Below are 25,225 nucleotides of genomic sequence, written 5' to 3' on the forward strand. Positions count from 1 at the left end.
GGGGAAACGTTACAGTATTCCGGTTTCTCTTTTTAACATGTTTGATTTAAAAAAAAAAACATACAGACTTCGTCCCCAAATCACAGGTAATGCCTGCCTCATATTCTTTTAAAAATTAGGTTAATAAAAAAGGAAAATACTTTTTTTTAAAGACACATCAAAATTGTTGTATGGAGGTACATGTATGTGCCATAGATTTTCATTTATATTAATACAAATAGTATCTCTTAGTGATGATTTTAGCTCTGAATGAAGCTTTTCCTGAAAACCGTTCTATCTAAAGTTCAGGAAAAGCTATCATTAAAGATTCATTTTTCATGCCCATTTCATATAACATTTTAACTGAATTTACAACTTCTTCTAAAGATTGATATCCACATGTTAATCAATACATAATTTGAATGATTCGAAGGCAGACTATTTTCACCAATTTGTCTATCATGGAGTCTGTTATAATACTGCATAATTTGATGATAAAGTGTTGAAATCCAGGAGCTTCTGACCTCCCTCATGGACCCTATACAATTGCAACCAGAACTATGACTCCCGTTTTTAAAATCCTGGCCTAGGACTATTGAAATGTAAAGAAATGCCTTATACCCTAGAATTTGAAATTTCTTGTTATTGGTCTATTGCTGGTTTATGATCCCTTCAATCATTTTGATATACCATAGACTATTTGTGTAAAAAAAAAATATGACAGACATGAAACAAACATTGTATTAGAAAAATATGAAATCAATGTGTACAAACTTTAAATCCAGGATGCTAAACCAGGGCTGGTTCTTTGAACCTTTTCTCCAGTTTCCTAAATGGTACAAATTCATTTTATATTTCTGAACATAATCACATATATATGTATTGTTTTTATCCTACGATTTTTACCCAACACTTAAACCTTTAATTTAGTATGTTAAATCCAAAGCATTGTCTCAGATTTTTTTCAAAGAAATTGTGATAGCTTTCAACTGGTACTGTTAAAAGCACCCAAAAAATAAACTGTTTAATTACATAAAAAGAAATATCAACATGAAAGCAAGATAACAGGAGACTATTTGTTCAAGATTTGTGCACCTGTTATTCATACAATAGTAAACTGATTTAAGGCAAATACATGTACATCAAGTCTTTGAAACACATAACCAGGGGCGGATCGAGCCATTTTAAAAAGGGGGGTTCCTAACCCAGGACAAAGGGGGGTTCCAACTACATGTCCCCATTCAAATGCACTGATCCTAAAAAAAAGGAGGTGTACTGCCACTGATGACTGTCATTGCCAAAATATTAGAAGACTATCAGCAGGAAGAAGAACCAAACTACATTGTACAATGTAACTGGTTAGCTGACCCTTCAACAGGAAGTAGAACCAAACTTGCTGGTTAACTGACCCTACAACCAGGAAGTACAACCAAACTTGCTGGTAAGCTGACCTTTCAATAGGAAAAAGAGCCAAACTTACTGGACTGAGCTGACCCTTCAACTCTGCAGAATCTACCTAATGTTAATTTGTTCTAGCCCCGAATAAGTTTAAATGTTTGCAACTTGACATTAAGCAAGCAAAAATAAATCAAACAATTATTTTTAGTAAATTTTAAAAAAGATTAAACATTGTAAGTATCATAACCAAATGAATATTGATTTAAAAATATCTTTGTTATCTTATTTTTTCCAGAAACTGTAAATCAACACCATGCCGATTACAAAGATTCCAATTGTTCACAAGTTTGGTATTATATCACATAGTCAAAGATTAGAGTTACAGGAACGTTTACTCAAACAGTCTTACCTGCAGAGTGTAGAAAGTCAAAAAGTTTTACAAACAAGGTAGAATATTTATTGTTAGAAAGTACTGTAAACAATGGTAAACCAACTTATTCTTGCAGATACCATATTTCATGTTAAGTCATACACATATATCTTGCAGCAATTCATTCTTTTTTTTTAAGTTTTATATACAAATTGTGCATAACCCTTTGATCTTACTGCTTAATATTTTTTAAATCATCGTCACGTAGTGTTATTAACTATTTCATTCTACAGTCTTCATATCCTCACACTTAATTAGATGTGCATTTTTAAAGTCAGATCTATGGTCGGACAAACTCTTTTAGGGATTTTTTTAGTATTAAACAACAAATTGTAATTCACAAACAAAAGAACTATGTCAATTTGGCCTGCTTTGATACTACATGTATAACTGCGTTTGAATTTTTACTCCATGAAATTTTTGTTTGCTAAAGTAAATGTGGAGATTCTGTATATCATTGTATATTGTCAAGTTCTCAGAATTCCAACTAACTGTGCACCGCTTATTGCAAACCTGTTTCTGTATTGTAAATTTGTTATGAGATATAATTTATAACCAAAATCAGCAAGACCAATCCAAACAAAATCAAATACAAAAATTTAATACTACTTTCAGATATTTGGATGATGCATACATTGGCTCTCAATATTGACGACTTCAGTATGCACACTTAAGCGATTGACTTTGAATAAATTTAATACTAACAACAAACATTGCTCTTTCTTGGATCTTGATATCTATATCTTTAACAGGAAACTTTATACCCAAATTTATGATAAAAGAGATGATTTTTCATTTCCTATTGTTAAATATCCATTTTTAGATGGTAACGTGACCTTGTCACCATCAGCCAAAAATATTCAACGGAAAAAGAGGGATTTAAGATACATGTATAAGTTTTATTAACCAAATTTTTGTGACAAAAATGTCGGTTATTGATTTGGGGATGTACTGCTGGGCGGCCGGTCGGACATGGGCAGCCAAATGTTGTCCATGCATTAACTCATGAACTGTTCAACCAAAGCTTTTAAAAATTTAATATGTTGTTTTTGACAACAAAACAAGGTCAATTTAAATAATGACGGTTTTGACATTTACTGTTCTGGAGTTATGGTTCTAGAAAGATTGAAAAATGGCGTTTCCAGTCCTGTCTGTGCATTTACTCATGAACTATTCCACCAAAGCTTTTAAGATTTTAATATGTTGTTACTGATGATAACAAAATGGAGGTCAAGTTCAATAATAATGATTTTGAGTTTTACAGTTCAGGATTTATGGTTCTTGAAAGATGGAAAAATGGTGTTTCCAGTTGTGTCCATGTATTTACTCATGAACCTTACAGCCAAAGCTTTTAAATTTCAAATATATTGTTACTGATGACAAAATTGAGGTCAAGTACAATAATGGCACTTTTTCTATTCAGGAGTTATGGTTCTTGAAAGATTGAAATATGTTACCAGTCATGTTGTGTTAGAGCTTTTTGTTATAATCCTTGTCATGTTTATTGCAGCAGAAATTGTAACCTCAAAATAATGTGTTTTACAATGAAATGTTTATTGTCATAATACATGACCTGTGAAATAAAGTATGCATAAACATGTGACAAACCTAAAAAATAAATAGGCCATCGTTTGCTGCTAGTAATTATATAATGAATATGTTGAATAGTCAACTTTAACCAGAAATTCACTTAGTAATGGAACATGGTTGTTGTAGGATCATACTTCATCTCAAATCTTTATCCTGCTTTCACTGCAGTGTTCACATGAAGTTTATTTTCTCAGATAATGGTACATGTATGAGTTAAAAATCAAATGATATAATTTTCAGTCGTAATCCATTAGAAGTTACAGAGGAATTTGTATATCAGTACAACAATGCTAAAACATTGGACGAGAGAGAGAAATACGAGGCTACAGCTCACAAAATGTTGGAAAGATCTAAGGTAATGTACAGAAATCTGATGAAATTTGTTCAAATAATTAAAGATTCATAAAACTTTGTTCAAATGATTAAAATCTAATGAAACTTTGTTCAACATGTCGGTTGAGATCTTAACCCTCTCCCTATACCTCTAGTCAATGCAGAAAAAACAAACACACAATACGCATAGTAAAACTCAGTTTAAGAGAAGTCTGACTCTGATTTAAGAATAGGAAACAAAAGAAAATAATCAAAATGACAATAATACATAAATAACAACAGACTACTAGCAGCTAGCAGTTACTGACATGCCAGCTCCAGACCTCAATTAAACTGATTGAAAGATTATGTCTTCATCATGAGAATATCAGGCACAATCCCTCCGGTAGGGGTTTAGTATTATACCATAATGACATATATGAGAAGAACATAATCCGTGTCATATGTCAACAACTGGTTTGAGAATATAAAATGTGTTTAATTCCAAATCAAAGACCATATGTATAAGTGAATCAATATTAAAGCCAAAATATGCAATCTTTAATGACCTGACAACAGTATCGTACCTACATGTATATGCCTTCTTAATAAGTCTGTTTAAAGGTTTTATTAGCTTATGAGGTGAATACTGACATTTTTGTGCTTTATAAAGAATATTACCATAAACAATATGATGTGAAATACAACGTAATGTACCTAAACATATAAAATGTCTGCATGTTGAGTTATATTTTTGATACTAAACAGTTCAACATAAGAATAACTAAACAGTACAAAATAAGAACAACTAAACAGTACAACATAAGAACAACTAAACAGTACAACATAAGAACAACTAAACAGTACAACATAAGAACAACTAAACAGTTCAACATAAGAACAACTAAACAGTACAACATCAGAACAACTAAACAGCACAACATAAGAACAATTAAACAGAACAACACAAGAACAACTAAACAGTTCAACATAAAAACAACTAAACAGAACAACATAAGAACAACTAAACAGTTCATCATAAGAACAACTAAACAGTACAACATAAGAACAATGAAACAGAACAACATAAGAACAACTAAACAGTACAACATAAGAACAACTAAACAGTACAACATAAGAACAACTAAGCAGTACAACATAAGAACAACTAAACAGTGCAACATAAGAACAAACATTCTGTATGTGTTTGTCCCAATCCATGAGCCTATTGTTCATTAGTTGTCTTTTGTTCATTTGTTTATCAAAAAGTGTTATATTATAGATTAGGTTATTAGTTTCCTCAAGTGAATTGTTTCATATATTTCATGTCGAGGACTTTCATAGTCAACTATACGGTATTAGTTTTTCGCATTACTTAAGGCTATATGGTTGCCTATAATTGCATACATCCACTTCTTATGAACTTTGTTGTATAGTTGTCTTATAAGCAATCATACCACATCTCCTTATTTTTATACATAAAAATCGGTTGAAAAGGGCTCATCAGATTGATACAAAGCAGAAAAATAACTTAACAAAAACACAGACCATAAATGGAAGTATATTCATAAATCCTTCATCACAACAATAAAAACACAAAACGTTATTTCAAGAATTTCTTTTTCATAAAGCCACAAATTTTGTGGTCATAACTTTGTTGTCTGTACATACTGAAAGACATAACATTTTACCAAAGTAACTTGCCTTAATTTAAATTTTACAAAGATTATGAATTTAAACATAAAACCTTTAGACACAAAACAAAAGGTTCAGATTTTTGTAATTACGGCTTCATTTTAATTAATTCCTCAACTAATTACTAAAAATCATAAATAATTTTTTTTTTATAAAAATCATATTTCCTGTATTAATGGAATGTGTAATGGTTTCTAAGGGTTTCTCAGGTATAAGGGACCATAAGATTTAAAAAATCACATAGTAGTTTTTAGTTTTCATCCAATTAGGATGGTACTTTTTTCTTGCTTTCCTTTTAATGATTTTTTTTATATTTATTTTTTTATGATTCTTTATTTTGTATTTGTCCATCTCATGAAATAATTATATGCATTTTTTCGATCAAAGAAGAATACAATACATGTTTATTCAATTTGACATGTCAGTGTCAGTGCTTGTATTAACATTCCTTTTTTGTTTATGTTGCAATTGTTTGCCTGCACTGATCTCTCAGAGAATGCACAGGTAAAAGGTTTCATCTAAGTTAAAAATTGTAAATACTAAGTTCAGTCAATTTTATGTTGCTTGGCACATGTCGGACATGGATTTATTATAATGCTATTCTCAATATAGCCTTTATTAAACATTATAAGGCAACTTTAAGTGACACTCATTATATTTCCCCTTTCGTTTGTAAGTACTTAGTCAATGATTTACCAATGACTGTTATCCAAAAAAAATATTTTGCATAACTCTTATTCAATTTCAGAGAAGATCTGGTTTGCGGCTTAATGGATTAGGACAATATGTAAATTTACCAATGGCCTGGACTGAGCTAGCTCAGTTGGCTCAGTGTAAGGGCAAAATACAGGAAGGTAAGTTCACAAGGTCATACCAGACATCTATTGTATTGAAGGTTTAAAACATTTGACATTACATATTATTTTGCATTAACTTGCACAGAGACATTTTGTAAAAACTTTATTAAGAAGTCTTGCTGGTGTCCATACAATATGTCACTCCTTACATCACTTCAAACAGATGCATATAAATGAAATACAGATGTACAAACATGTACCATCATTACCAAACAAGGTCAGACCTTCTGCTGTTGTTTTTTCTATGGTCGGGTTGTTGTCTCTTTCATACATTCCCCATTTCCATTCTCAAATTTATTGATATATAACCATGGTTTTGTAAGGACCATCATTACCAAACAAGGTCAAACATTGATATATATAACCTTGGTTTTGTAAGGACCATCATTACCAAACAAGGTCAAACATTGATATATAACCTTGGTTTTGTAAGGACCATCATTACTAAACAAGGTCAAACATTGATATTTAACCTTGGTTTTGTAAGGACCATCATTACCAAACAAGGTCAAATATTGATATTTAACCTTGGTTTTGTAAGGACCATCATTACCAAACAAGGTCAAACATTGATATTTAACCTTGGTTGTGTAAGGACCATCATTACCACACAAGGTCAAACATTGATATATTTAACCTTGGTTTTGTAAGGACCATCATTACCAAACAAGGTCAAACATTGATATTTAACCTTGGTTTTGTAAGGACCATCATTACCACACAAGGTCAAACATTGATATATTTAACCTTGGTTTTGTAAGGACCATCATTACCACACAAGGTCAAACATTGATATTTAACCTTGGTTTTGTAAGGAGTGATATATTGTATAGACACAAGCGAGGACTAACAAAAAGGATGTTAATAAAACCAAGTAAGATGTACATCTAATTCTTATATGAGTATAATTTACAACCTTTTTTCATAAATAATAACTTTATTCATCCAATTAGGATTTATTATTCATGAAATCAGTTAGAGTTGAGATGAAAAGAAGGCAAAATGATATTTATGAGAAAAAGACTACTGTGTAAGCAGAAACTTTAGTGGAGGATTTAATTTTGTTTATTTCGCGAAAAGGATATATCAACGAAATTAAAAAACCCACGAAAATTTAACCTACGTATAATGTCAATTCCATTGGCTGGAAACCAAGAAATTAAATCCCCATAAAACCTTATATAGAGACAAAACCACAAAATTTTAACCCCATAAAAATTAATGTTTCTACAGTATTTTAAAGATTGAAGAGGGAGTTTTAGGGATGGAAAGATGTATATTTACTTCAGCGAAAAAATATACATGTATTAGATAAACTTAACACGCTTCTGTATAACAAATTTTTAATCTTGATTATACAATGATGAGTTTATCTATTACAAGAACATGTTGAAAATATTCATCTTTATTCATCTTTTTGTTCTGGTTAGATTTTGAATGCCCTCAGGTAAAATGGGTAATGGTATTTATTACTATTTATCCAGTATTCGGTTTTAATATACTGGTAAAAGGCTTATCCTGAAATTTTGTGTCCTGGCTTTGAACAGTATGAATCACTTATCATAATATTATATTTAAATTGTAGAATGTCTAGATGTATTGATAACCACACTTGACCAGTCACCTCTAGAGAGATTCCACATAATATTATATTTAAATTGTAGAATGTCTAGATGTATTGATAACCACACTTGACTAGTCACCTCTAGAGAGATTCCACATAATATAATATTTAAATTATAGAATGTCTAGATGTATTGATAACCACACTTGACCAGTCACCTCTAGAGAGATTCCACATAATATTATATTTAAATTGTAGAATGTCTAGATGTATTGATAACCACACTTGACCAGTCACCTCTAGAGAGATTCCACATAATATTATATTTAAATTGTAGAATGTCTAGATGTATTGATAACCACACTTGACCAGTCACCTCTAGAGAGATTCCACATAATATTATATTTAAATTGTAGAATGTCTAGATGTATTGATAACCACACTTGACCAGTCACCTCTAGAGAGATTCCACATAATATTATATTTAAATTGTAGAATGTCTAGATGTATTGATAACCACACTTGACCAGTCACCTCTAGAGAGATTCCACATCCCAGCTTTGTTCTTCCTGGCAGAGACAATGTTATACTGGCTCAGGACAGATGCTGTTCATCAACCATATCTTAGGACTGGAGAAATTAAACTCTTAAAGGTAACCGTCATGACATTTTACCTCTCAGTTGTTTAACTACTTTAAAGCTGTCATGTTCACCGATTCTAATCAAATTCTCATATTTGATTTATAACAATGTAAAACATTTATCCAAACTATTTAAAGTCTAAATAAACAAGGCCCAGGCATAAAAATATGTAGCTTCGCTTCGTGTGTATTTGTGTCTAGACGCCATCTAATTATTTATTGAGTTGACCTCTGTAGTCATCCGATATCCATATAAGTGATGTAAATATAAATAAATATATAAAAAGATTAAGCAAACACTTGCTGTTGAATTATTCTAGGTCTAATTTCATATTACAGATAAAACATAAAAAATAATCAATGTTTTTACCTGTATTAGAATGTTTATTTGTGGATCGAATCGGTCAATCAAATGCTTTACTTTTGTTTCACTTTCAATGTTGTCATTCTTTTCCTTTAAATAACTTAACACATACAATTCATGTGTTATCCATCTCAAGCTAAGGGGTTAAATTAAAGTTCACATGAATATGGATTCAATGAGGTCAAATTATTCACTTGCAAGTGAATAAGTCATAATCAATAGATATAGATAGATGTGGTGTGGTGTGAGTGCCAATGAGACAACTCTCCATCCAAATAACAATTTATAAAAGTAAATGTTTTTTTGGCTTATGTTGACAAAATTGAACCTTAGTGGCTACTAAAAAGGAATGATTATTTCACTATTACAATTTCATTACTGATTGAGCCAAAAAAAAAAAATATTAGGTTATTCATATATCTCATAGCTAGTACACCTTTAAGAAAAGAATCTGATGTCAAATTATTCACGAAATCAAAGTAAGAAATCATTATAATTTATTCATATGTATATTTATGAATTCTAAAGAAATGAATCAGTACAGCTGATGAAATACAAAATAAAAACAATAAATCTGTGTGTCATTAAATAACAGTTACAACTTTTAGTGAAGGACAAATCCCTGTACTTAAAATAACTTTCAATATTAAACCGAGATTCCAAGTCACAAACTTCATGGATTTATGCATATGACTAACAATAAATGTAAAAAAATGTAGTAAATAATTTTCTACTAGATATATAAACATTAAATTAATTCTTAACCCAATTTTCCAAAAAATATGAGGGGCTCAAAGTTGAATGTCCTAGCTGTGGGCAATCTTAACTTTGCTTACTGTTTTGTTTATCTCTCATTACTTACAAAATTCCTAATGTTTTTCAATTGAAGGAAAATGCAGAGTAAATATTGAAGTTGTTTTATCCATAAGTAATCAGAAGTTGACACTTTTTACTTTAGATCGAATGATTACAGATTGACACTCATCAAAAGTATTAATTGGGCCATAAAAATGTCACGTAATGGAAACAGTTACAGTTAAGAAAATGCCACAAATGTACTTTGAGTTGTAAAACTAATTATTTACATGAAAAGCAAGCTCAAGAAGAAATTATTTTTTTTTCGTATGAGAATTATGAGGCGGTTTAAGATTTTCAGATAAAATAAACATTTATTTTTCATTATAATTTTATTAATTACCTTAAGTAGTTGTAACGTTATCATATGGTACAAACAAAAATTCAATTTGTGTTGGTTGCAGGTGACTTTAAAATGTAGATATCATTGAAAAAGCTCCAAATTATCTCCCTTTGGTGGAAAAATGCCATTTTTTGGCATTACAATTGAAATATCTTTTTTAACTCATCAGTGACTTATATTTTTTATTGTTGTTTTCGAATAAGCTGTACATAAACTAAATAAATGTAAAATTTAAGCGATTTTTAATATCACAATAAATTTTACTTCATCGTTCAAAACTCATTTCTCATGAGAATTAAAAGGTTAACAGTCCTACATTTTATTTTTTTGTCGAGTATGCAAATTTTGTCGCAGAAAGCTCAACACAGGGATAGCCGAAGGCGAAGGGGATATAAGCCCTGAGCCGGGAATGTAACAGTATATACCCTTTCTGAGACCTGAATTACACATATATTACGGATTACCCCTGACTTGAAGTTATTTTCCAGTGCAGGTTTTTGTTCATATAAGTTGAAAAAAAACAATATCTTCGCATACCTGAAGGATTTTCTAATTTGCTGTGGACATTTTTTTTTCATGTATGTAATAATTTATATTAACACTTTTAACATTAAATTTAAAGTCATAAGAAACCTCAAGTAAAAAAAAAATAATGCATGTTTTTTATAACTCAATGTATAGTTTTCATTATAAAACTTATGTACATATACTTTTTTCTGAAGAAATTTTTTCAATTTATTCATATTTAGAAGAAGTGTACTTTATTTGAATTGCTTCCTTCCAGCAAGCAATTCCCCCGACATATTTTCCGTATGCAAGGTGACCTCAGTGTGACCCATCTCGTAAAAATCCGGTGACCACAATACGCATGGATGTCCTTCAAATAAACTATTATCTGTATTTACATGTTAAACACGTGCTCAATTTCCATGCTTTTTTGTTTATTTTTCGTCAATTGTTGACAAACAGGTGACAATCGTTAAACTTCGGCTTCAAAACACGAACTTTAATTACCTGCCATATTTTCACAACAACACTAACCGATTGAAAAAAATAATTGACGATTATACAAAATTTACACGAAAAAAATGACAAATTCGAGTACAGAAGACTAAGTTTATGATGTTTGTATGCGTTGGTTCAAGAATTGGAAGAACATTTTTTTTCACCGGTCACTCGTTTCTTATGACTTTAAGTATCAAAAGTGTAAATTGCGTGATTTTGTATCAAAAATGTATTATTGACTGAAGCACCTCATTATTTTCCTTCTGTGAGCCTCTGACAGTCTGATAGCTTTTGACTACGTCACATAGTAACCGGTGTTATGATAACGTTTTTGAGGTTCCAATTGGGGATACAAATGTTGTATATACCCCGGCAGTTTCCTGAATATACACCAACATCTCTGTGTTGTTATCCAATCACAAACCTCGACACATTTGTAATCCGTAATATATATACATATATATATGCATGTAGTCAAACCTACATGGGGATGTTTCTTTATCTGGAACTGTACAACAGGTGTTATATTTTGTTGGATACTTAAATGCATGGATAAAGCCATCCATGAAAACCATTAAATGAAAACCCCATGCATTAAAGTATTTGACAATAACTTTATTTGAATCATTTAATTACAGATGGGACAGCTGGCTTTCACCCGATTGTTTTACCATCACATGGCAGGACAACTCCAAGGACAAAATGAGTTTAAAAACAGACTCTTTACATACTTAGATGGTAAGTACTTTACTATAAATTTTATTTTTTTACATTTCAATGTGATTTTTGTTGAAAAGCTCAGCAAAGGGATCGTGTTGCAGCTATTGTGGGGGGGTTGTTAGCCGACCTCTTAAAAGCTTTATTTTTTAGAAGGTAGGAGACCAGTATGCTTCATACTTTGTATATAGATGCCTCATGTTACAAAGTTTCCATCAGTCACATGTCTAATGTCCTCGTCCTCATTTCATGGTTCAGTGACTTCTTGAAAAAAAAAGTTAAGATTTTTTTAGTGTTAAATCCTCTCTTATAATGAGTAATAGGACAACTATTTGGTATGTGCGTACCTTGCAAGGTCCTCATGCCTGTCAGACAGTTTTCACTTGACCAAGGTTCAGTTTTGGTGGTCAAGCCCATATCTCAGATACTAGAAGCAAATTGGTCTAGTATATTCGGTGTATGGAAGGACTGTAAGATGTACATGTCCAACTAGCAGGTGTCATCTGACCTTGACCTCATTTTCATGGTTCAGTGGTCAAAGTTAAGTTTTTGAATTTTTGTCTTTTTTTTTCTAATACTATATATATGCAATAGGTCAACTATATTTGGTGTATGGAAATGTTTTATGATCTATATATGTCGTGCAGGTTTTATTTGGCCTTGATCTCATTTTCACAGTTAATTGCTAAGTGTTGAGTTTTTGTGTTTTGGTCTGTTTTTCTTATACTATTGGTAATATATCTACCATATTTGGTGTATGGATTGATTGTAAAGCGTACATGTCTAGCTGGCAGGTGTCATCTGACCTTGACCTCATTTTCATGTTTCAGAGGTCAAAGTTAAGTTTTTGAATTTTTGTCTTTTTTTTTCTAATACTATATATATGCAATAGGTCAACTATATTTGGTGTATGGAAATGTTTTATGATCTATATATGTCGTGCAAGTTTTATTTGGCCTTGATCTCATTTTCACAGTTAATTGCTAAGTGTTAAAAGTTTTTGTGTTTTGGTCTGTTTTTTAAACTATAAGCAATAGGTCAACTTTGTGTTGTATGGAAGAATTGTTAGCCTGTCTGCCTGGAATGGTTCATCTTACCTTGACCTCATTTTAACAGTTCATTGGTGAATGTTTTGTTTTCTTTGTTTATGTTAAGTTTATGTGAAAGTTTTAATAAAGCTTTATGTTTAGGACTATCAACATAATATCAATGATAACTAAAGAAGGCGATGTCAGCTTGTGCACTCTTGTATTTCTAAGTATTGACTCCAACGAAATTTAGCACAGTGGTACATAAAATGTGGATGTGCAAATTATTCTTTGGGGGAAATGCCCAATCAATTTTTGTTTTTCAATTTTTAAAATCGTCTTTTAATGCTGGGATTTCAATAAAATTGATTTATAGGAATGATAATTCAGATATTTATTGTAAAGTTATCCTGTGTCAAAAATTATCCATCCTCCTCTATTTTCTAAATGAATGCCCAAATACATAAAAGAAATTGTAGTTCTTAGATACATGTATTATAGAAACTTCATATTTTCATAATTACATGCTTAAATGTTTTGGATTGGAAAAATTGACCAAAATTTATACCCAATGAATTGTCTAGTTTACATCATTTGTTTCTGTGTCTCACACAAATGTGAAAACAAGAGCCCTCCTGATCTGTAAGTTTTCTAATTCGTATTCTGTATTTTACTGATTATTGTTCTTAGATGGGTTTTTTGGAAGGTCAAATCTACACTTTTATACTAACTCATTATCCTCCCTAAATTTTAACATTTTTCTGTCCTTTAATTGATTGTAGAAGTTTGAACCATGATTAACAGTTAATGGGAATCTAGGACGATTTTTGAGCTTTTGAGGAACAATAATTTAAAAAAGTCAACTGCTATCACATCAAAATTACAAGTTGATTCAAGGAGAAAAAAGAAAAATAGTACTTGACTATCCATGTAATATACTGTCTATTTGTGGATTGTCAAGTGATACTGAAAGTTAAAGTTACAGAGAAATTGTCTGAAATGTTACATAATGAAGATTAATCATTTTATTTTTATTTTTCTCAGGTTTATCTGAATGTCAAGAAGCCTACAGCCCCTACCCAAATGCCTTATTATCACTAAGATTTATAATAACTGTTGGTAAAATAATCATGGCTGACACTGAAGTTGAACCTGGTGAGATCAAGGAAGGAGATAATGTATCAAAGCCCCGAACTCCACTCAGTAGACCAAGTATGGTAAATCTATTTTATTATTATTTATGGAGTAGACCACTCCACTCAGTAGACCAAGTATGGTAAATCTATTTTATTATTATTTATGGAGTAGACCACTCCACTCAGTAGACCAAGTATGGTAAATCTATTTTATTATTATTTACGGATTAGACCACTCCACTCAGTAGACCAAGTATGGTAAATCTGTTTTATTATTTATTATGGAGTAGACCACTCCACTCAGTAGACCAAGTATGGTAAATCTATTTTATTATTTATTACAGCTTTAATCATTTATTGATAGTTGATTAAAGTTTTAACATAATCAGTTTTAATAATTAATCCAGGTTAAATTTGAATAATTTTAATTTTTTATTTACAACAGTGTCATTTTCATTTATTAAGGGATACCACTGGAGTTCCATCAGAGTCTGTTTCCAAGTTTATGTCTGCAGTCTGTTAATATAACACACTAATAAACAATCAGTCATATTATATCCTTGTTTTAAAAATTCCAATAGGGAACATATTTAATATTATTGTAGTATTAAACATGTCATGGATATTATAGATATATATATGTATTTTAATCAAGTATAGAAGAAGAAAAAGATAGACAATTTGCACTTTATTTAATGTTAAATTCATGGTTCATCTATACCCATGGTGGTAATAAGGATTCCATAGTAGTATTATACAGGAATATCTGAAATACATGCAACCTTATTACCCTTATCTGTTATTTTCAGCCTTACAGTAGAGGAACGTCTGGCACAGCACATGATCGCCATGAAAATAGTGAGAGACAAAGCCAATCAGCTCACAGTGGGGCAATAAGTAGTAGTGTACATGATCTGAGTCCAACCTTATGGCATGCTTTGGATGTGTGGAGGTGTACCAATCATCTTGGAGGGGGATTGGCTGAAGCCCTGCAAGCTCTAGCTACATGTGGAATGGGATTGTCAAATGAAAACTGGTTTGTGACATTTTCAATCAATGATTATTTTAGTAAATGGTTTTGTTATAAGGGAATTCTTATAAATCTTTTATGACTATTATTTGTAGATAAAATTTGAAAACACTAAAGTAAAAAGCATTGTTTTTATAATTTTTAATTGTTCAACCAGATTTGCATGATTTTTACCACCATTTAGGAATGGGATATCCCAGATATTTCGCTATACTATTTTTGTATATATACATGTAGCCTATTAAAAATATGTTTTTTATTGAACATCTGAATTTGTGACATACGTGTGTCCTCAAATCCATGAAAATTGGTATCCAAGGAATAATAATAAATCCACAGTATATAAAATTTAAGTTATATTTAAATGGGAAAAGTTAAAGAGGGTCTTAGTAGCAGTGTTGGTAGGATGCCTTGGTCATCTTTCTCTGCTTTCTTTGTTTTTAATACAAATTTTCTCTGTTGCTATATCCTAACATTGTGCATTTACTGAGCACAGCTGTTTTGTGCTGTATTGCCATTTAGCACAGTTGATGTAGAAAGGTGAAACTGGTACAAGATGCCCTTTTTATATTTTCATATCACGCGTTAAATGCCCTTTTTCAGGATTGGCACCCTTCCCTTTTGAAATCCTAGCTGGAACACTGACATATACCAAGGCGATGTCAAAATGTTTACTTTATGCATTGCTTTATAGGGTTGACAGCATGATTGCTTTACAAATATTGGCTGAAGCAGCTAAATCAAACATAGCAGCCATGAAAATTCTTCATAGTCTTGCTCGTGGGTCAAGACCTAAAGTGAAAGGAGGCTCTCCACCAGACAGTTCAAGATCAGATGACTCAGGTAAGAAAAGGTCACGGGTTATGATCTAATATGGGAATTGTCTCTTTAAGTCATCTCAAAAAGGAGTGATTTAATAATGAAATTGTCACCCTGTATAAATCTTTATGTGGCCCGAGAACACAGTTATTTCGTAGTGCATTTCTTTTAGACAATAAATTCAAATTAAAAAAATCGCACCTGCTCTTTCTCAAAAAGATTTTTACAGTGTAGTGTACTACCAGTGAGACAAATAATATCAAAATTATAGAAACTTCTCCCAGCTCTAACTCAAAATATTGACAATTCTGTGTTAAGGGGGTGTAAAATTCAGTTTGACAGCTTCAGACGTGATAAAATTTGACCTTTTGGAACTGGACCAAATCACTACTTAACATAAAGATTCAGCACCCAAATTTTTTAAACATGTAATTACATCCTCTTACTTAATATTTCATGCATTTAATTTCAAGAAATAACTTGGGAAAGTGTATCAAATAAAACATGCAAGTTATACACTGTTTACACTAGGGACTATATTCGTACACAACGAAAACCAAAGGACGATAACTGTGTCCTTGGACCATGTTTGATTGACTGTGATGAAATATCTAAATTTTTCAAATAAGCCTAGATAGTCCACTATAAAAGGTCACAACATGAAAAATATGAAATTATTTAAACAGAAAACTAACAGTCCAATTTATATCAAAACAATTTACGAAAAAACAATATAAAACACATGATCCAATACAACCACAGTGTTATATATTTAGATATATATGTTTTATATATGTGTAATTCAGTTTTATATGTTTTACGGAATTGTACAAGTGATGTCCGTAAACGCCTTTTTGTTTTACGCTCTCTTTTATTAAATGTCGTTGACGTAAGATGTGTTTTTGTTCATGAGCTAGTCGCAACCCCAACACTTATATAATTACGACGAGGCGATATCGTTACATGGTGGAGTGACCCTAAAAAAAAGAGTACATAGTGACGTTTTACTGAATTTTTAAGAACATTTATGCAGTTTTCGACACATATTTAATTATTTTCTGAAAATGTTACGTCCGTGTATATCATACATGTAGACCCCACACACGAGGACGACACACGTGGTTGATTTGTCAATACAGATACATTATGAGAGCATTTAGACCAGTGAATTTTTCGAACAAATATTCATTTTAAAACTATATATACAAACAAACATAGAGATATTTATTTTAATACATTGGATCGCCATTTATACATAGTTGATTCTTCCCCGTGTCAGAAAACATCATGGACATCCGTGGGTATATTCAAATATATATGGTCTTATATAGACGGAATTACTTGGAATAATATAAGATTGCAAAAATAAAGATTTATCATAGTATGCATTGCCTGTATTTATTTTCGTTTACGTAGAATGTGAGATTTATCTCATTTCTGCTCGTCTACCTACAGCTGAGCGTACAGTACGTGAGATTTTTCTCATTACTTATTTTTGCGTGTGATATATATATAAAACTGTTTTAAACATTGTATTTTTATTTGGTAAATGTCGGAATCTGACAACGAGTCTGTATTTACAGACGATTTTCTATTATATAACCAAATAACAGATGACTTAGAACCCGATATTGGCTCTTTATTGCAACCACCGGCTTCTCCACTACAGTTAAATACTTCGTTCAGTTCGCTAAATGTAGAGACGCCAGCTACCCCTGTCTGGACAGCATTTGATCAATTTCATACCTCAGAATTTACCAATTCTAGTACGCCAAATACCGTAGTTTCTTCAACACTTGACGACGACGTTCAACCTTCCACATTAAATTTCAAACATAATTCTTTTCACAAAATGGAAAAGTTAGCCAATTGCCGTAAATTTGGGGGATACCCACATGAAAATGCATTTCAGTTTTTGAGTGAGTTTGAGTCCTATGCCGTGTTACATCATATAGTACCGGAGGAGGATGCTAGAAAAATTGCCGCTTTTCATTTACACCTTTGTGGCCCAGCTCTTACTTGGTTCAATACTCTTCCAGTCGACAATAAGCTAGTATGGCAAACTTTTGAACAGGTTTACAAGAAGCAATATATTGATATTGATTTTCGAAGTCCAACTATACTTCTTGAGGGTGAAATATTTGAAACATTAAAACTTTCAAAAGGGCAATCAATTGACGATTTTTATGCTCAACTACTTGAAAAAGCAACAATTTTGCACAAAAGTGATCACGAAATATTGATTAAATTTATAAAGGGTTTGCCTGATCAACTTGCCTTCTTCGTTCGGGCAGGTAACCATAGTGATAGCGCAAAATGCCTAGCTGCTGCCAAAATGGGCGAAGCTTACGGTTATCGAAAGGACGATGTACCACTTGTGGCTGCTGTTAGTAATTTTGTCAATAACACAACCGCTGCGGAGAAAGATGAAAACAAGTATAAAACTGATGTAGTAAGTGAATTACAAGGACAAATAAACAGTCTAGCTCAAGCTGTCTCAAAACTAACAACAAATTTTTCTCAGCAAAAAGACAGTACTCGTGATGTACAAGGAAATGATAATTTTTCTCGTTCACGAAATCGAGATCGTCAGTCATATCAATCTGACCGTGGTTTGTGCCGTAAATGTCATGCGCCTGGACACTTTGCGCGTGCCTGCAATTGGAATGAACAGGGTAATATAGATTTCTCTTGTGTATGTCATATTTGTGGACAAACGGGTCATAAGAGTCCACAGTGTGTAAACAGTTCGGGAAACCGGATGAACCCGGGGTTTACAGGGCAGGACCCCCGGGGCGGCATGTAGATAAAATTTCTGTACACGAGTCTGCCTATGTTAACATTTCTGATAAATCGGGAAATTATTCTGAATCAACTGAATCTACAAGCGACGACGATTCAACATTTGTTAGTAAATTTTTGTACATGCCTGTGAGAATTGCAAATCTGGAAATTTCAGCATTAATTGATACAGGTAGTTCAATAAATGTCATGTCGTCGCAACTTTTTAATTCAATACCAGATTCATTGAAGTCCGAGTTCAGTGCTACGAGTGACAAAATTACTTTAGCGAATAATCAAACAGTGCAAATTTATGGAACTGCTAAGGTTAAGATTACTGTGCCTCAAGGAAAGCACTGGATTCATGTATATATTTTAGTGCAAACATCGCATCCTTTAATTTTAGGAACGAATTATTTATATTCCAAGAATATCGTTCTTGACTTTGGTGATTGTCGCATAAGATCTAAACATTTCAAGGTTTTAACTCAAAGTCCCGCTTCTATACCTCCGAATTCAGAAGTCCTTATTTGGGGACACGTAAATGGAAAAGTGCAATATGGAATGCAAGGTATATGTACTTCCAAAATATCTAAAGACCGAGGAGTCATAATATCAAAAGCTGTAGTGACAGTAAATCGAGAAAAACAAGTCCCGATTAAAATTTTGAATTTTACTAATGAAACTGTACATTTGAATAAAGGACAGATTTTAGCGGAGCTTGAACCATTTTCTAAGGATCATGTATGTATGCCTTTGAGTGAAAATAATGACACTCATTTTGTTCAAAATATTCAATTGTCGACTGAACCGGTGAATAAAGATACTGAGATCGACTCTAAATTTATGTCTTATTTTAATATTCCCGAATACTTAACTGAAGTACAGAAATCGACATTGATTGAATTTTTACATTCTAATAAAGAATTATTTGTAACCGAGGAAAACCCTGACTTAGGCTTTACCAATGTTGTTCAACACCAAATATGTTTGAAGCCCGACTTTAAACCGAAACACCAACGTTCATATCGTTTAACACCGGAAAAGAAGGATATTCTAAGACATCATTTAGATGAACTTTTGCGACAAGGTGTAATTGCACCAGTAGAGGAAACAGAAGATGTTCCTATTACAAGTCCGGTGGTACTTGTGTCGAAAAGAACGTATCAAAAAGACAAAGCAAACGCTTCACCGAAAGAGACTAGTTTGTCAAAATTTCGTTTCTGTTGTGACTTTCGGTATTTAAATTCCATGACTCAACACTTTTCTTATTCAATTCCTGATTTACAAGATCTCACTGAATCGTTTTCTACAAAAACACCGAATTTTCTAACTTCAATAGACTTATCATCTGGATTTTTTCAGTTACCGATTTCAAAAGACAGTCAACGTTACACCGCCTTTAATACCTGTTTTGGTACTTTCAAATTTTTAAGATTGCCGATGGGACTGAGCTCATCTCCAGCATCTTTTCAACTGTTGATGGATAAAGTACTTAAAGGATTAACTTTTAAATCATGTTTGTGCTATCTTGATGATATCCTTATTGCATCCGAAACATTCGATCAGCATATTGAAGATTTACGAAACGTTTTTCAGAGACTTTGGAATGCTGGTTTAAAGCTGGGACCCAAAAAGTGTAGCTTTGCTCAGAACTCTTGTATATACTTAGGTCATAAAATTTCAAATAAAGGAATTGAGCCGCCACCGGACCGTGTTCAGGCCATCGTTGATTTTCCTATACCAAAAAATGTGAAAGAGTTGCGCCGCCTTGTTGGTTTATTTAATTGGTTTCGGAAATACATAAAAAATTTCAGTGCTGAAATGGAACCTCTGACGAGACTTTTAAAGAAATATGAACGTTTTAGCTGGACCGATGAACAACAACGTGCATTTCAGAATGTTAAATCACTTCTGCTAGATTCTCCTATTCTGGCCTTTCCAAACTTCAATTTACCATTTAGACTTGCTGTAGACTCTTGTTGTAAGGGGATTGGTTACGTGCTATATCAGAAAATGAGCGAAACTGATGAGATTCGTGTTATACGATTCGGATCTAAAGCACTTAGTAAATGGCAGAAATCATATGGCCCAACAAAGCTAGAATTACTTGGCATGGTTACCGCCGTTTTAGAATGTTCATCATACCTACGAACAAAGCCTTTTGTTATAGAATGCGACCACCAAGCATTGAAACCGCTATTTAGCAACCAACTGAAAGGCGCCATTTATGAGCGATGGATTGCTATTTTGCAGCAATATAATTTTGAAATTCAATACAAACCTGCGAGGGAAATGCAAGTTCCGGATGCTTTGTCACGATGCACGCAAGAGACTAGTAACGCCTTCGAAAGTCCAGACGAGCAAGATCCGTACTTCCCATATGAACCGGAAAATACAGGTCAAATAATTGTTCCAGGAGGTATTCAATTGACCACTTTATTACATGACTCGGATACTAGCGACAGTAAAAATTTACAAGTGAACAATATTGGTATGTCTTTGACAGTTCCGATGTACACCGTCGATAATAGTGTTCCACGCAAAAATGTATTATTACAGCCACAAAATGAATATGATGCCGACACTGAAGACATTGATCAACAGTTGGCACGTGTAGCAAAGAAACGTAAACCGCGAAAAACGATACAACTTTACCCACGAAAGAAATATAACGTAGTGAAAAAATCAGAACCTTTGAATAAACTGACAGATTGTGACTCAAAACATACTCAAATATCGATTTCTGATCAGTTGAACCAGTTTGAAAAAGTTTATCAACAAATCACTCAGTCGACTAATTTACCAAAATCGATTCAAATATTTGATCAAAGTACTGATAGTGCTACTTCTCAATGTGATGCAACATTTTTCAATCAAAGCACTGAAAGTTCTCAAAATGAAAAGTCAGACAAAATATTTAATCAAAGCACTGCAAGTGATAATGTACAGGATTTAGACAAAATATTTGAGCAAACGACTGACGTTAATGAAACGCAGGTTACTTATATTAGTGAAAATGAAATCACGAACAATTATACCAACAAACGAGACTTTGATACTGGTATTGATAGTGATCCAAATGTAAATATTTTGAAATCGATTGACATTTTTAGGGAAAAGGGATTTAGTATAGAGTCGATACATGAATTGCAGCGCAATGACACAAACTGCAGACCGTTAATTCAGTATCTTGAAAGAAACGAACTACCAAAGCTGCAGAAAGAGGCCCGCAGACTTCTTTTATTAATACCAAATTTTCACTTGATCAATGGAATATTATTTCATACACGAAATAGGAAATTAGTGCGTGCAAAAACAATGAATAATTTTCAGCTAGTTGTCCCGGAAATTTCACTGAAAACAATAATTGCATTACATCATGATTCGACATTAGGTGGACATTGTGGTATACAAAATACTCTTGATTTAATCCAAGAACAGTACTATTTTCCGAATTTGAGTGAAAAAGTAACTGATTATATTCGTTCATGTCATGAATGTCAAAGCAGGAAAAATACCACACTAAAAACAAAAGCGTCCATTACATCATTTCCTACGCCGTGTGCACCATTTGAAGTTTGGGAAATGGACCTTCAATATGGACCCGTCCCCGTCTCTCGAAGTGGCAATTCTTACATTTTTACTGCAATTGACTTATTTAGTAAATACATGTTTGCAGAGCCGATACCTAACACTGATCCGTTAACAGTCGGAAATGCTCTTTTTAAATTAGTCACGCAATTTGGAGTTTGTCGAACTATCGTTAGTGATCAAGGATCGGAATTTATTGGTAAATGTTTCCGAGAAGTTTGTCGTTTATTGGATATTATTCAGGAATATACCCCTAGCTTCGCTCATCATTGTTTGGGAGCATGTGAGAGACCTCACAGAACTTTATCGGAAAGACTAACACCGTTTATTGTAAAAGGAAAACCATGGGAGGATGTATTACCGGGAATAGTATTTTCGATGAACAATACGCCAAACCGAAGTGTTGGATTTTCGCCTTTTGAAATAGTGTATGGGAAAAGACCCCACTTTCCGTTGTCTTTGCATATTAAGGACACAGACTTTTCGTCTGTACCTAAAGATTGTCATGCGTATCTCAAACAGCAATGTGAAAAGTTGAACCTTATACGTACTGAAGTCGAGAAAAATGCTATTAATTCACAAGTTAAAATGGTTGACCGAGTAAATAAGGACAAAATACCAAATATTTCATTTAATGAAAACGACTATGTTTATTTGTCGAAAGAACCAACCGGGTCAGGACAAAAATTTAAGAATAGATTTGCCGGTCCATATGTGATCTCAAGAGTAAATAGTCCTCATATGTACACCTTAAAGGACCCAAACACGAACAAAATATTATCACAGCCAGTGCATATCAATAGACTGAAATCTGCGTATGTGAGAAAACCAAATCCGTCAAAATATTTTATGGACCCTGTTCATACGAAACTAGACGATGTTGAAGTGCAAGATTATACATCTATGAATGAGAATAATACGCCTGTTCAGGAAAACCAAAACACCAATTATGACAATTTATCTGATAATACAAGCCAATCAGACAATATTTTGATTGTTGAAAATAGTACAACCATGTCTCGCCCAAAGCGCACTAAGAAATTACCCGCTAGGTTCAAAGATAATAATTTCATTCATTTTAGTGAGGTTGACGTATCTAGCGATTCAAAGTCTGAAAGTCAGTTAAAAGTGAAAAGATTCCTAGCGCACAAAATAATGAATGGAAAAAGAGCGTATCTTGCTCATATAGTTGGTGAACCAGCCCAACACGCTATGTGGCTTCAAGAACATCAGCTTGGACCGAAAGCCAAGGCCAAATTAAAATCTCGACCTCCGCCAAAAATTTAAACATTTTTATTGTCATAACATCATTTTTATTTAATTAGCGTCCACCATTTATATACTCGTTAGATTTATCTCATGAGTACATGCGCGATACAACTCATGGTAAATTTATAATATATATTCACAAGTAGACTATTTGTCTGTGAGAGTTTTCTCATGACTACAAGCGCAATATAACTGTATATATTCACAAGTTACTATTTGTCTGTGAGATTTATCTCATGACAATTTAATTAAGTAGCTATGTACAACGTAACATTTATCGAAATTTGGAACATCGACTCATGATATTAATAATTCGTCAAGGATCTGTGTGATATTGTTAGTGCCGTGTGTATTTTATTCTACCGCAAACTTACTTGTGAGATTTATCTCATAGTGAGATATCCGTTTACTGGATATCCGTAAATGAAGACCAAGAGGCAAAAGAGAAAGATTAATATGAACATTTATTGCATGTTCCCTATTATATTTTGTATTAATATGCATTGATGTGATTATTATATATGATTCCGGCATCACTTACATTTTTGCTACTTAAATATGATTATTGAAATATCGTTTTTTGTATTCATTATTGATAACATGAATAATATTTTTTGATTGATTAACATGTTTTTGTTTTGTATTGAAGCTTTTATTAGAATTTAAGGGCAGTTAGCCTGAATTACTTTTGAAAGGCAAATTTTATTGACTTTAGAACATGTAGCTAGAGGATTTACTTGTTGTTTTTCACCCTCCGTTTTGAATTTCGAATTATGAATATCGTATTTGTATGTAATTTTATATGTTCGAAAGTTGCAAGGATTAGTTAAAGACTTAATCGAATTGTCAAAACTTTATAAAGGAAACTACACTTTATTTTATGAAATGAACATTGTTTTTTTTTCTGTAGTGCTGATTGTTTATGAAATAAGTTTAATAACCCCAAAACATGGAAATTGGAATAGTAAGGCATAGATAACCAAATGAGATTGTATGAATATCTGTCAATGACTTTTATATGTTAATCACGAATAACCTGAGTAGTATTGCTGTGAGTAGTATGGTTCACGAGAAATTCAGAGTGCATGAGAGTTTTATGAGCTGATCTTGAATTGTATTTTTGTGTGAGACTCTTTGAAAGTGTGCATATTTTATCACGTTTAGCATTTATCTACAAAATAAGAGTAAGGACTCTGGTGATTTCATAGTATTTTATATCATATGATAATTAACTGTCACGTTCATGACGAGCAAGATATTTTTATACATGTAGTACTCCGCAATTTGTTCCAAGATGCTTATTCCACCAAGTTATCCATACCAGTTACTTGTTCGTTAAGATATATTTTGAAAGATAGAGAATTTTGAATATTTTGAAAGTTAGAAAGATAGTGTTGTAATATTGATCATGTATTTTTATTTGATTGTGAATCTGAATTCCATATATGCAAAAATTCATTGGGAATTTTCTTTCTGCCGGGGGATGTTATATATTTAGATATATATGTTTTATATATGTGTAATTCAGTTTTATATGTTTTACGGAATTGTACAAGTGATGTCCGTAAACGCCTTTTTGTTTTACGCTCTCTTTTATTAAATGTCGTTGACGTAAGATGTGTTTTTGTTCATGAGCTAGTCGCAACCCCAACACTTATATAATTACGACGAGGCGATATCGTTACAACAGAACTACAGACTCTTGACTCGGTACAAGCACATGAAGAATATGAAACATGTTTGTCAGCACTCAATCCTAACTCAAAACTAACATTGGACAGTGGTGTAACAGCACAACATAAAAACAAACTGTAATAA

General features: G+C 32.4%; 1 protein-coding gene across 3 annotated transcripts in view; it reads left to right on the forward strand.

Moving 5' to 3' along the window:
* LOC134696426 (transmembrane protein 232-like) overlaps positions 1–25,225 on the forward strand; it is a 38,882-nt gene that overhangs the window by 1,313 nt on the left and 12,344 nt on the right. For 2 of the 3 annotated variants that reach the window (XM_063558227.1, XM_063558229.1), the window contains exons 2-9: positions 1,673–1,824; positions 3,638–3,752; positions 6,153–6,258; positions 8,321–8,478; positions 11,672–11,771; positions 13,823–13,995; positions 14,724–14,950; positions 15,639–15,787. In XM_063558227.1, coding sequence (XP_063414297.1) covers positions 1,691–1,824; positions 3,638–3,752; positions 6,153–6,258; positions 8,321–8,478; positions 11,672–11,771; positions 13,823–13,995; positions 14,724–14,950; positions 15,639–15,787 — 1,162 coding nt within the window. In that variant the 5' untranslated portion in view covers positions 1,673–1,690. Of the gene's footprint in view, positions 1–1,249; positions 1,421–1,672; positions 1,825–3,637; positions 3,753–6,152; positions 6,259–8,320; positions 8,479–11,671; positions 11,772–13,822; positions 13,996–14,723; positions 14,951–15,638; positions 15,788–25,225 lie in introns of those variants that run through there. The other variant, XM_063558228.1, reaches the window with a different exon arrangement.

This window comes from Mytilus trossulus, chromosome 14 (assembly GCF_036588685.1).
Source record: "Mytilus trossulus isolate FHL-02 chromosome 14, PNRI_Mtr1.1.1.hap1, whole genome shotgun sequence".
NCBI classification, from domain to species: domain Eukaryota; kingdom Metazoa; phylum Mollusca; class Bivalvia; order Mytilida; family Mytilidae; genus Mytilus; species Mytilus trossulus.